Here is a 13,502-nt window from a genome sequence, read left to right as displayed (position 1 = left end):
AAGTTGAAGACACCACTCTACATATAGGTGGCCTCATCTGTGAATAGGATGGATGACACAAATCATGGAATCATGGTTGCCTGGTGAAGAAACCAGTGATAAAACTGCTCCCAATGTGGAAAGTCTGTCGCTAGTTAGCCCTGCACAAGCCATAAGTGTAATAACAATTGTCATGTAGGATGTTCTGCATGGTCGTCTGGCTTACCCTGTTCTGGTGGGCCAACTGCCTGGTACTGGAATGGTGATTACCTTCCACAGTGTTAATCACATTTTCCTCCAAGACTGGTGTCTAAACATTGTGGGTATGTCCCTCATGATTTCCTGCACCCTGAAACGATCCTGTCTCAGACAAACAGAAAAACACTGTTGCAAACATTGATTGCTGTGGTTGCTGTTGGCGGGGATGGGTCTCCTGATACAACCTTGCTGCCCTCCGCCCATTGCCAGTTGCTTTCCCTTAAGTAAACACCAGATCGGCAAGCTCTCCATTCAAATACGGAACCATTGTGTACTATGTTCTATCACATCCACTACAAGGTGAGTCAGCAAGAGAAGTGAATCGGACACAACATAGGGCGCTCGAGCATGATGTATGAGGAACAGTGCCATCCTCTAGGAGGAAACCATGCTGACTGTAACTATGGCTACATGGTACAGCGCATAATAGACTGCCGCCCCTGTAACAAAGTACAACTGAATAAATGTTCTCTAGCATGGAAATCATGCATTTCCAGACATAAGCTCATTAGAACTTTTTTTGTTCCTTACTCTCTCATCGATCAGTCCCTAGAGTTTGTACATGGCGGAAAAAAATCATACTGTATAAAGCTAAACTTCACATTGTCTTGTTGTTTAGGGCCGTATATACTCACAATGCAAAACCAACTATAGTTTTTAGGTGGATTAGGACATGATCTTTCTAATTAAAACAGTTTAAAAGAGTTTGCCGAAGACTCTTTTTTGTAAAAGCGGCCCAAAAACAGCCCTCTTTGGCGTTTTTAAAAGAGTCATCTTTGCTCTCAGTTTGAAAATTATTGGAAAGCAGTAGGTGAATGAAATTTTATATTCTAAGACGTTGTATTGGTAAGTTATAGCATGCAAATTTTCAGGTGTATCCTGCAATTACTTTCAGAAACATAAAAAACTTAACTTCGTATTTTCTCCGAGGGTCTGTTTTTTTTGGGCGACTTTGTTTCAAAATATCCACATGCACGCTACTCCGTAAATCCTCTTTTTATTATTATTTCGAATAACAGAGCGCAACAAGTTGTGCGAAATGGCCTAGTATTGTTTCTTTCGAGAAAATGTTGCCTGAGATGGTATGTCTGAAAGTTGCCGAAAACTAACGGTGCACTATTGACAACTGCGCTACGGAGCCAAACAAATAACTAAACAGTTTTTGATGTTGCTGAGCAACAGTAACAATAATTTTTAAATCAACACACCGTCCTTTGGTTGTATTGCTGTTTATTTAATTACGACCTGGGTTTCAGCCTTTTACGCCATTTTCAAGTCACTGAGTTTATGCAATTAACATATACTGCAGGGCATCAAGCTCAAAATTGGCCATAAATTAAGAAAAATATTCGCTCCCCACAAAATTCCATGACATACACTCAGTCACTTGAAAATGGCATAAAAGGCCGAACCTGGGTCGTAATTAAATAAACAAGAGTACAGTCAAATGACGGTGTGCTCATTTACAAACAAATGACTATCGTGCTTGGATATTTATTTAAGCTGGCTAGGTCGCATAAAAAGTCATACAGCAGGTGAAGAATGACATCATTGATCACGAAGTTTCAGAATTATTCCCGTTTCTGGAATCCAAGTGCAAAGACAGCACAAGGACAAACGCGTTACCAGCTGTTCACATAACATGAGATGACAGCCCACTGAGACAGTGTCATATCATGTTACACGTACAACTGGTAAAGATCTTGTTCTTGCGTTACGCTAGAACTTGGACACCTGAAGATAGAAATAATTCCGAAATGCGTCATGCATATTTTGTGATCAATGAAGTTATTCTTCGCCTGTTGTAAAATTTTTATCCATTGTGGGTGACGAACTGCGACTGTGATTTAAAATGGCGATTTAACCGCCTAATTTTTATTGACGTAGCCACATCAACTGCATATTTACTTATTTACTAGAATGGTCGCTAGCCTCCCACGTTATTTTATGCCACACCCTTGTAAAGTGACTATATTTCCAGAAGTATTGAATTAGTGATCGTGAAACTTCACCAATTTTCATTGGAAACAAGTGAGAATGTTCACACAAAATTTCATCAAATTGTGTGATGGTCATGCAGGAACTTCTCATTTGGCATGGGATGACCTCCTCAGTAACTTTCAAAACAACGTCGGTGACTGATATACATCAAGGCGTTGATGCGCACGCTAAAAAGATAGCCGCTTTCCGAATGCGATCACCCACAACTGCATTGCTAACGAATTGAAGACGAGGCTACAGTGCAACACTTGCGCAGCTGGCCATATCACCGCAAACAACAAACTCGCTAATCAGTACCATTGCGTGATTGGCTGTCAGGCCGACCAATGACGGAAGATTACCAGTAGAGCTCTCCACTCTGACGGGAGAAGAATTGTTTTGTAAATAATTATTATTAGGTAACGAGATTACAGTAGATATATACCTACACGATCTTGAAATGCAATAAATATTCGTGTGCATACACCTGAGAGGTGAGTGTCTTTGATACTCTGCTGTTAAGTTGTTTTGTGAACAGTCTGTTCAGTACACGTATGACAGTTTTTTTTGACAACCAGATCTACAGCTGGTATTTGTTGTTGCGGTTGTTTCAGCATTTTCGGAAGAAACTCGAAAAACCTTTGCTAGTGCAATGTCAGACGACGGTGCCGATCTTTGCGAATGCTTATGCAGCCATGAATTAGCGATGAGGCGCCTGCTGTCACTGGTAAGTCCTGAATCATTATTTCTGCCACGAATAATATGTGACACTTACGGGTAATTGTAAAAGAGACGATGCAAATCACCCTTTCCATATGTTTACCTCCTAAATTAGTTATTCTAACCTCGAAATTATTTGATGTAGTTCACTCGTTTGGTAGCATATTGCTTGTGAAATTATTCATGCCAGGAAAAAATTCATCAAATCCCTGAAGGTTATGTTATTTCCTCGTTCATTACAGTAATTTACAAAATAAAAGTGCAGATGATTTAAAGGACAAGTAAAGATATATTTTGAAATATATAATTGAACAGGCATGCTGTTATGACGGCACATAAGTAAAGAATGCAGTTGCTGTTACGTTCGTTTTTGTCAGGATGCCTGCCATTTAATTATTTCACGAAACATTTTTCGATGTGCAATAGTAACTGGTCCTGTCACTTGAGTTACAGTATTAATGACACATAAAAAACTTTGAAATGATATTTTTTTCGTGTAATAACAAAATAATGTAACATTGGCTTCCAGTGAAAGTTGAAACAGTTCTAGCTTTGCTGTGTAATAATTGTGATGACTTTAATGCCGTCAACTGTGTTTTTAATAGGTGGTCAGTCTTATTTATGGTAACAGCTTATATGCATGATTACTGTGCCCAGATGTGTAAAATGAGTAGCGTCTGTGTTTTTCAGATGAGAATTTAGAATTAGTACATATTTTATTAAAGTCATAACCAACTACATTGCAGGCCTACAGGCTTATCATTATGCTTGTATTTGAACCATTGTTGATAATGTCTGTGATTTCTGAAGTTTTCCTCTATTGCTCAGCTGGCCAAAGTTATTGATGACTGCCTTTCATACAATTAACTGTGCCTTTATTTATTTTTATCTTTATGATTATTGCAAGGGATATACACCTTGACATGGAATTGTTTGCCTCTTACAATACTGCCCTCATCACAAATGCATGTGTAAAGTTAGACTAATATATAATTTTTAAATACTCTTGGCAACAGCTTGTGCTTAAAATTCATCATCAAAACCGTTAATTGTTTGTACAAACCATGTTGCTTATATATCTAACTTTGCTTAGATTCTTTACAAATCGCTATAAGAAATGTGGTTGCAGGTCATGATATTGTGATTGTGAAGTGCTTATGATTCTGTATCCTCATTTTTTATACATTTCATTGTATACACTTATATTTTTAAGTGTATTTGACTCTGCAAAAGTTTCAAGAAACATGTAGAAAATAGATTATACTTACATCTCTGTATACAAGCAAACATTAATAAGAAAAGTCATTTAGCTGTTAAAAGCAGATATGCAGTTTCTCTTGGTATTGTGGCTTAGCCTTAATTTATGTGTACATGTTCATTTTCAGCAAATTTTAGTTATTTTAAAATTCCTAATGTAATTTTTCATATTTATTTCACCAGTTTTTGGTTGAGGTATCACATGTAGCATCTTGACAGTAAAGCTGTTTTCTCAAGATGTCATCATAGTTTCCATATTAAACTGTCATTGTGGAGAGTTAATATGCTTTGCTAAATATTGCCATTTAAATTTCATTTTGTATTTAAAAACATGTTTGGTTACAGCTGCGGCAGTCGCAGGCGTACTGTACGGACAATGAATGCTTTCAAGAATGTAAGTTTAAAAGAGATTTTGTGGCCTCTCTTGAGATGCATGTAGCATAATGAAATTTCAAAGTTAATGAGTTTTCTTTTATGAAATGTAATTTTCCAAAAAAGATAAGTAGATCCACAAATAATTAACAATTTCCTTGTATATATGAAGATTCCTGACCTTTGTCATCAAGTTTAAAATAAATTATGTATATCAAGACAGTGAGGTGCAAAGAAGGCGAGAGTACGAATAGATTCAAATAAAGCTCATTTAAAAGTTATTATCAAACTCATGTACATCTACATCCATACACTTAGGATGTCTGGGGAACTATAGCAGTCATTATTGCTCAACTGGAATGTGTTAATGTTTACTGAGAAGATCAATGGTTCAAGAATTGAGCCTGGGGAACACACACTAAATAATTCACCACGCTGATTTTATTGTTTCACCTGCATGTGTTAGGGCGACTGCTTGTTGTGTTACATAAGTAGGATTTTGTTCAAGCTAATTGTTTGTCTTTGATGTCGTAGCATGGGAGTTTTTGTACTGATGTGGTGTACACAGTCAAAAGCTTGAGCGAGAGCACAGAAAATGCCTGCAGGATACCTTCTAAAGTTCAGTTCACTTAGAATTTCTTTTGAGAGACTGAATATTGCTCTCTTTATGGAGGGCCCTTTGCGAATACCAAACTAGAAACGTGTCAGTAAGCCATTTTGTGTTAGGTGTACATTATTCCCTCCGATATTTTTGAAAGAACTGGCAGCAGAGAGGTACCAATAATTAGATATCGCATGTCTCACTGCTTTTGTGTATTGACATTATTGTAGCATGTTTCAGTCTAGTAGAAAATACCCCAATGGTTGGATAAATAGCACGATTTGTTACTGTTGAAGTCAGCACATAATTTTAGTGTCCCGGTAGATATTCCGGCATACCCAGAAGAGCTGGTGCTTTTTAGGGATATGACAATTTACATAATTTCATGCCACTGACAGCCTAAACATTTGACCAGGATTTCTTTGGTGATAGATTTTTCAATAAGAATCTATTATGGTAGTCACCAGACACTTCACTAAGTGTCTGTTTCTCATTCAGTGTCTCTCTCTGTGTACAATGCTATACTTCAATTTATGCCTTATTTGCTTCAGGAATTTCTTTAGAGAGACAGTATACAAAAAAAAGGGTCCCTCAGACCATGAACTGTTGTACAAAGTACGTATTTCTATGGGTTAATGCAAGAACAACCAGCGTCAAAAAATGGTATTTGTGGGAATTGAGCATTGAAATTTAGAGAAAAGTTTCAGTGCCATTAGTGCTGTTAATAGTTTATTTCGCAGTTTCATATTTGACACTTAAAAAGTATGATCAAGAATGTTATTACTTGTGCTGTCTGAAAATTCTGTGGTACTTTTCTTCATTAGAATTTGTCTGACATTGGTTGTTTTTGTACTGAATTAGTTTCAATAACTTTTAGACATTGGTTTTTTATATTATATTTATTAATTACAAAATACACCTATTTTACTGTTTTAGGCAATACAACAAAATTGGGTATTTGTACAATTAAAATTGGTGGATGTTGCAATATTGGAAGGCATTATCCATATAGAATCATCACTATGTGTATCAGTCCATAGTAGAGAAAGATTAACAACTCTTAAAAACTCACATAAATTGCAATTTTCACACTGTAACATTATTCATCATCACTTTCATCTGGTAAATAGTCTACACAGTCTGCTGGACGACATGTAACAGAGTCTTACGTATAGCTAAGTCAGAATATAAGTATTTCTTTTTTGTTTATGACTTTGAATAATGACTACAGTAAGGAGGAAGCATAGCTTTGTGATTCATAATTCTGCTTCTTTCGGCATATGTTTTTGTTTTCCATGTCTTCCTCCACTCTTTTTTTGTGAGAAATGCCAAAATTACTAGTATGTTTCTTTTCAACAGTTACTCGAATTTTCATTAAGGTTAAAACTAGTGTGTTTGGTTAGATTGTCTGGCACACCTAGATTGTTTCCCCACTAGATTTTTGCAAGAAGTATTTTCTTGATAAGTGGAAACTAACTGCTGGTACCTACTGCATTTCCTTCTCTCAAGCACACATTTTTCTTTGGGTATTTTAGTATACAGAACATACTATTTGTTGATTTTATGTCTAGCTCAATAGGTTATAAAACTCCATAAAAATATTTTCCTCGTCTTGTTCATTAAATTTCTCTAAGCATTTTCTTCAACATTTACATGTCTGTTTCAATCTCTTACCTGGCTGTTGTTCTGCCGTTGTCAAAATGTGTTGCTTCCCTTGTATCCTGGCTGGTTTTTTAATATTATGAGTCCATTTTGTTGGGTCAGGTTTTTACTTTCTTGTGCAGTTCTTCCTTTGAAAACTTTGCCCTGATGCTCCATCAGGTGGTAGCTTATCCTTAGCATTGCCATTAGTTTCAGTAACACACAGTTTTCTCTCAAACGGTGAACCAGTAGAACTAGCAGTTCAAGGTGCAGTTACATTGTTCAGGTGTTTTGCATTTGACACTGGCTTCAATTCCTTTCTTTTTTTAGATTAGTTGCGTCACTTTCAGATGCAGAGCTTGCAGACATATCAGTAGTGGTAGCTTCGTGTGTGCCGTGTTCTTCAAAACTATCGCCAGAAAAATCAAGACCTTTGAAAGAAGTAATTTTCAAATCAGATATCCCGAGAACTGCGCGAACTCACAATTTTTCTCATAAGAAATTGAAAATTTTGTATGTAACTACAGTGCTTCTTAAAGAATGTCTGCTAAAATAGCAAAATACATCTTCCTCACCACAAAAACATGTTTTCACAATATTTACCATTAGTGTAATGTAAGTCAGGCATTAAACAGTGACAAGCTGAAGTCAAGGAATAAATAGTGGCAAGTCAAATTCATGTAACTGAGCACATTTTGATGTTTGATTAATCTAAGTTAAGATTGGCTGTTTAAGCAATGAAGAACTCAGAAGATCCTTCACCGATGGAAACATTGGTTATTGTTGCATGAAATACTTCCATGCTTACAGTATGACACTGGTTTTCCAGAAGCTGTGTTCGGTGGAAATTAGACTTTGGTTATTCTCACATATAAAACTTGGTAACTTTCTTAGCCGATTATGCAAACTAAGTTACACTGTTATCAATCTGAAGATTTATTTGAACACAGTTCATTACTATGAATGGTCCTGTTGGTGGAGCTAGGCCTACAAACTGACTTTCCCAGCAAGTTATCGGGGTACCTATAGTTCACTATAAGATTCCAAACCACGATGTAACTCGGCATTTATGTATCTCAAATTCATAAAAAATTGACGTTACTTGTCCTTGCATTAAGCCTCAGATTCATCCAGTGCTTGATCAACTAGTCTTTTAAACTTGAGTCACAGTTCCTTTACATGCTCCCAAGCAGAGTCACATGTTTTGAGGCCGTTTTGACACTGCTCCCCCATTACTCCACTCGTATATCTTTTTATTTAGTTTTAGTTTCCCTTTACAGTTCAGTAATTGTTGCTGTATTTGCCTCGTGGTCATTTCTGCAGTTTCAGTTCAGACATCTTCAAAGTGGTCAGGTCTGTTTGTTGCCATTAGAGTTACTATATTTCCATCTTATGTGTACTTCTGGATTGCCTTTTCTCCAGTGACATTTATAACCAGAGGGCATGGCTTCTGAATTTGACTTATCATTGAGGGAACATTAAATTTGACATTTCAAGTGTCCTGTAATATGAGGCACATTATAAATGTACTGTATCACATAATACTACAAATCAAAGCACAAATTTACAAGCCCACGATGATGATGACCATATAATCTATTTGACAATATTTGGGTATAATATATCCTGACACCAAACATTACATACTATTTTACTCTTTTTTTTTCAGTACCTGGTGGACCACCAACAAATTCAAATAGCTTTATGATGATGCTTGTCCTCTGGATTGCTGTAGCAGTGATATTGTTCACACTACGACCAAATTCACTTCGAAGCCAAGTTGAGAAGCCTAAAAACAATGATTCTGTGAGTATCAGGTACAGTTTTAATTTGGGAATTAGTGAATAGCCATGAATTTTTTTGTAATGCATATCCCCTTTTCTCAGTCTATAGATCTGGAGGATTTGCAGCAAATTTCAGAATTTTTATAAATATATATGTTATAGTTTCAACTTAGATTATATGAAACATTTAAACATTCGTTACCTAGCACACCATTCGTTTCATAGGAGGGAAGTGGAATATACTGGTTCTAGAACCCTCCTGTCATGGCATTCTGTGCCCCTACAGCCCACAATCGCTACAGCATTAGTCAAGAAAAAGTGTGCATTGTAGTGATATCAATGTAATTTATTTATACACATCACAGACTATTTTAGAATAACTGTTAATTGACTTATGTATTGTCCCAAATATTATGTTTTTAAGATTCAACAGACTGGAGCTAACAGTCTGCCACTTCCTAGTAGCAATCATAATGTTTTGTTTGTACATCTCTTGCCTCCAGTGCCCAATTATATGGATCACAAATAGCAAGAACCACAGAATTGTGTGAGTGTGTTATTACTAGGGACAAAAATTTAGTAACATCAGTGAATATAAAGAGAACACGAGTCATTAGGATGTGGGAACTGAATGTATTTTTAAGACAAGTTTATAGTCGTTTTGGTTGGTGGACCATGTTGGGGTGGGGAATGTGTTGGGTGGGGTAGGAAGAGGGGTTGGGGATAGATAGCTAGCAGCTTGGAGGAAGGCAGCAGGTTTGCTGGCTGAGAATGTGGGAGGCAGGGGTACAGGCTAGGCATGTGATATGTGGATTCAGGGACCTGTGAGGTGCAGTGCACAATGAAAATGACATGGAAGTGTGGACTGGGTGGAGGTGACAGGACAGAGGAAGATAAGACTGTTGGCTACAGTGTGTTGGGACAGTGGGTTGACGGCGATTGAAACTCCGATAAACCTCTTGGCCTCAATCTCTGCTAACTGTCTGTCCCTCTGCCCTCTATTGAACAGTTTCCCCTTCCCCTGATCTATCATTCCCTCCCAATACATGACTGTTCTTCCAAATAGTGTTAGGAGAGGTATGGCTCAGAAATAGTTAAAGTTTAATTGGAGCTTTTTATTGGGAAAAATGAGGAATTGTGTGAAATCAATGAGTTGCACTTGAAACTATAATACTATTGAATTTTTATCCAACTGTTATGAAGAGGAAGGACACTCAAGCAGTTAAAAACATGAAGGGGAGGGAGGGCAATTGTCCCTCAAACACAGTGGTATATATAAAAGCTCAAGTTAACTGAGACATTTCTCTCTTAAAGTGCCTCTAATTTAAAAATAGCCAGTTTGTAATTGACATATGTGAGTGTAAGTCAAATGAAAACCTTGAATTTGTAATAACAGATTGAAATTTCGTGCCGTTATCCTGCAAGTTGGTAAGACCACTACAAACAGCATGCCGAATGGCCTGTAGGTGGCAGCATAGTGCAGATGCACACATACCATTGCAGTATCAGCATAAAGATGGCCGCCCCAGTTGCGACTTGCACCAGGGAAGAGTTGACTCCACAGAACATTGCAGCAGTTTGAAGCCATAGTGAAGGAGAACCGCCGAGTGACACTGAATGACATTGCAGCATGTTTACAGATTAGTTACGGGTCAGCACACCACATTGTGCATGATGTGCTCCAGTTTCACAAAGCGTCTGCAAGATGGGTGCCACGGCAGCTGACTCCTGAAATGAGAGGACGAATTGATGCTTATGAAGAACTACTTCAGCGCTTTGAACGAGAAGGTGACGGCTTCATTGCAGGAATCGTTACTGGGGACAGAACCATCAGAAGGGAATGTTATGCTGACTCCCTTTTGGGACAAAAAAGGCATCATTTTGGAGCATTACATGCCTAGAGGGACCACTGTCACGAGTGCATCATACACAGATCTCCCAAAAAATAATCTGCGGCCTGCAATCAAATCAAAGCAACGTAGATTGCTGTCAGCAGGTGTCCCTTCCCAACATGAAAATGCAGGGGCCCCACACTGCCTGTACAGCAGTTGCAACAATCACAGACCTGCATTTTGAGTGTCTTCCTCATCCATCATACTCACCAGACCTTGCCCCATATGTTTGGACAACTCAAAAACGCAATGGGAGGAAAGAAGTTCTGTTCTGATGAAGAAGTATGCCATGTGGTGCACTTTGTAAGTGCTGGAGGACTTGCATTGAGCGTGGGGGAGATTATGTTGAAAAGTGATACAGCTTTGTACCACTTGTGCACAATAAATAATATTTTTTTTAAATATTTAAGGTTTTCATTTGACTCATCCTCGTATTTTGATTTTTGGACAATTCAAACATGTTTTCCTTCTTTATTGATTTTTATAATGGACCAGCCAGCCAAGTCTTAGTTAATGACGGCAGTAGAATTCTGATCAAATGTAACCCTTTTAAGAAGAGACAAATATTTAATGAAAAGTTGCAATTTGAAGGACATTCAGTTTTAAAGGGAATTATGTCAGTTTCAAACAAATTCCACAAAAAATGTGTGTGTGTAGGTAATACAGCTTGTCTCGTATGTACACAGATTACTGAAATAGGGCAAGGAGAAAACCAAGGGATGTGAATGTAATTCTTTAGGAATATTCACTTGGGATGCAAACTGTCAAAAGCTCCAGAAAAGATTTGTAGTAAATAAATCAAATTAAACAGTTAAAAAAATCAATTTTTGACAAAATAATTTAATTGGGTAGATAAAAAAAATCTACTAACCAATTGGCGGCAGAACACACACATAAAAGGGGTAGTAATTAGGCAAGCTTTCGGAGCCAGTCGCTCCTTCTTCAGGCAGAAAGGTTTAAGGGGAAGGAAGAGGGTTGAAGGGAAAGGACTGAAGAGGTCAGGAAAAGGGGTAGAAGAAGAAGAAGGAAACAAACGCACGCGCGCACACACACACACACACACACACACACACACACACACACCCCGCACAGAACAGCAGGTCGGGGTAGACTTACTGCACGAGATGCAAAGGAAAGACAGATACAAGTATCTAGACAAATTGAAACCACTGAAGGTCCACAAGATGAATTAAAAAGCAGGCATGTGTGCAGTTATGAAAGGCTGATGTCAGTGAACACGAAAGCTGATAATGCTCACACTATTTCTGTGATTCTCACTCAGACCTCGCAACTATAGTACACACTCCTACCTGCGAGTCTATTTCCACTGATCTTCAGTTACCGTGAGCTACATAGACAATGTTTAAATGGATCAGTTATGTAAATACTTTTAATTTTATTCTTGATTATTGAATTAATGTAAAATTTTCATACTTTGAAATGAAAAGGTAATGCACTTGTTTCACTCTTTCCAGGACCCCACAGGAAGTCCACCAACTCCACCTCCAACAACTAACTGAAAAATAGATCTGAGTTATATGCTATCTCCTTTTTTGAGAACTAATATTTATCTGAATGAAAAGATCTGATTGTAGCTTTACTTTGTATTGTTTCATATACAATTTGTATTTGCAAGATGGAGTTGATGTACTCCATTGTTCCAGCACTGAAAGACATGATTTTTCTTTGCACAGATGATAAAACATACTTAACTAGGAAGTTTAATTTTAATAATTTTCACTTTTGAAGTTTATTAATGTGCAACATCATGTTGTGTATTGGATTTCTGAAATATATATCTGTTGTTAAAATATTAACATTGTAAAATATTTTATAAATTCAGTTACATCATGTATAAAGTGCAGGTGTTGTAACATTTAATGTATAAACCTGTGTAAATTACTCAAAGTAAATAAAAATGAGTTTAATGGTGCTACTACTCAGTTTCACACTTTTTCAGGTGATCTTTACCTTTATTACTAAGAGATGAAGCTAGTTTTATCTATTGAACGGGTTGTCGGAAAAGAGGAAATTTAGTTTTCTGCAGTTTTTAGACTAATGATTGGGGCACCAGTGACGTAGTTGTATTCCACCTCCACCTATGGGCCCCCCCCCCCCCATGACCCTAATTTATTCCCACTTCTTGCAGACTCCTCCTTCCTGTATCCCCTCCCATTCCCCAGAGTAGTTCACAGCTGCCACTTCACCTGTACACTAGCTGCCTCAACCTCCTACATGCGTTATGTGGGTGTATATTTGTACTCTCTCTGTCTAAAAACTACAGATTCTTTTAGTCTTGTTTGTGTCTCTATTGACAACTCAGTGCCTGTAATGTTAAATGAAATGTTGGTTGTTTTTGTGTATCACCTTGATATTGTACAGCTTAATACTGCAACCCATTCATTCACTTATAAAAGGTGTTTGAGAAAAGCAATGATACTGATTTTTTTTCATTTACCATTATTTTTATTTTTTCGAACAACAATGTTATCCTCTTCAAAGTAGTTCCCTTCACCAGCTGTACAAGGGCAGAGTCGTCTTTCCAAGTCTTGGTGGCAGTACTGAAAGACTTCAAGTGGTAGGGTCTTTAACATGTCAGTCACATTCTTTTGAATGTTCTTCAGAGTCCCAAAATGATGTCCTTTTAAGACATTTTTCAACTTGGAAAAAGAGAGTCAGATCAGGTGAATAAGGGGGCTGTGGAACAACATGAATGCATTTTTGAAGTAAAAAATTCCATGATGGAAGTGGCCGTTTGACAAGGGGCTTTGTCATGCAGCATCCACATGTCTGCAATGTCCAGTCTCTTTATTCACCCTTTTCATGAACCTTTCAAGGACATCTTTGTAAAACAGTTGGTTGACACTTTGCCATGGAGGAACAGATTCCTTGTGCACAATATTCCCAATGTCAAAAAAGCAAATCACATCATTTTAATCTGATTTATTGATTCGAGCTTTTTCTTTTTGGTCAATGAAATGTCTTATTGTGTCACTCCTAGCATTGCCACTTTGTGTA

General features: G+C 37.4%; 1 protein-coding gene across 2 annotated transcripts in view; it reads left to right on the top strand.

Annotated features, from left to right (window-relative positions):
• Positions 1 to 12,420, top strand: part of LOC124617596 (small integral membrane protein 14) — an 89,667-nt gene extending 77,247 nt beyond the window's left edge. Inside the window, exons 1-5 of one of the 2 annotated variants that reach the window (XM_047145277.1) lie at positions 2,542 to 2,711; positions 2,832 to 2,944; positions 4,540 to 4,588; positions 8,478 to 8,614; positions 11,960 to 12,420. In XM_047145277.1, the coding sequence (XP_047001233.1) occupies positions 2,870 to 2,944; positions 4,540 to 4,588; positions 8,478 to 8,614; positions 11,960 to 12,004 (306 nt within the window). In that variant the 5' untranslated portion in view covers positions 2,542 to 2,711; positions 2,832 to 2,869 and the 3' untranslated portion in view covers positions 12,005 to 12,420. Of the gene's footprint in view, positions 1 to 2,541; positions 2,712 to 2,831; positions 2,945 to 4,539; positions 4,589 to 8,477; positions 8,615 to 11,959 lie in introns of those variants that run through there. The other variant, XM_047145278.1, reaches the window with a different exon arrangement.
• The last annotated feature ends 1,082 nt before the right edge of the window (positions 12,421 to 13,502 follow it).

This window comes from Schistocerca americana, chromosome 1 (genome assembly GCF_021461395.2).
Source record: "Schistocerca americana isolate TAMUIC-IGC-003095 chromosome 1, iqSchAmer2.1, whole genome shotgun sequence".
NCBI lineage: Eukaryota > Metazoa > Arthropoda > Insecta > Orthoptera > Acrididae > Schistocerca > Schistocerca americana.
This window is presented reverse-complemented; position numbering and strand designations above follow the sequence as displayed.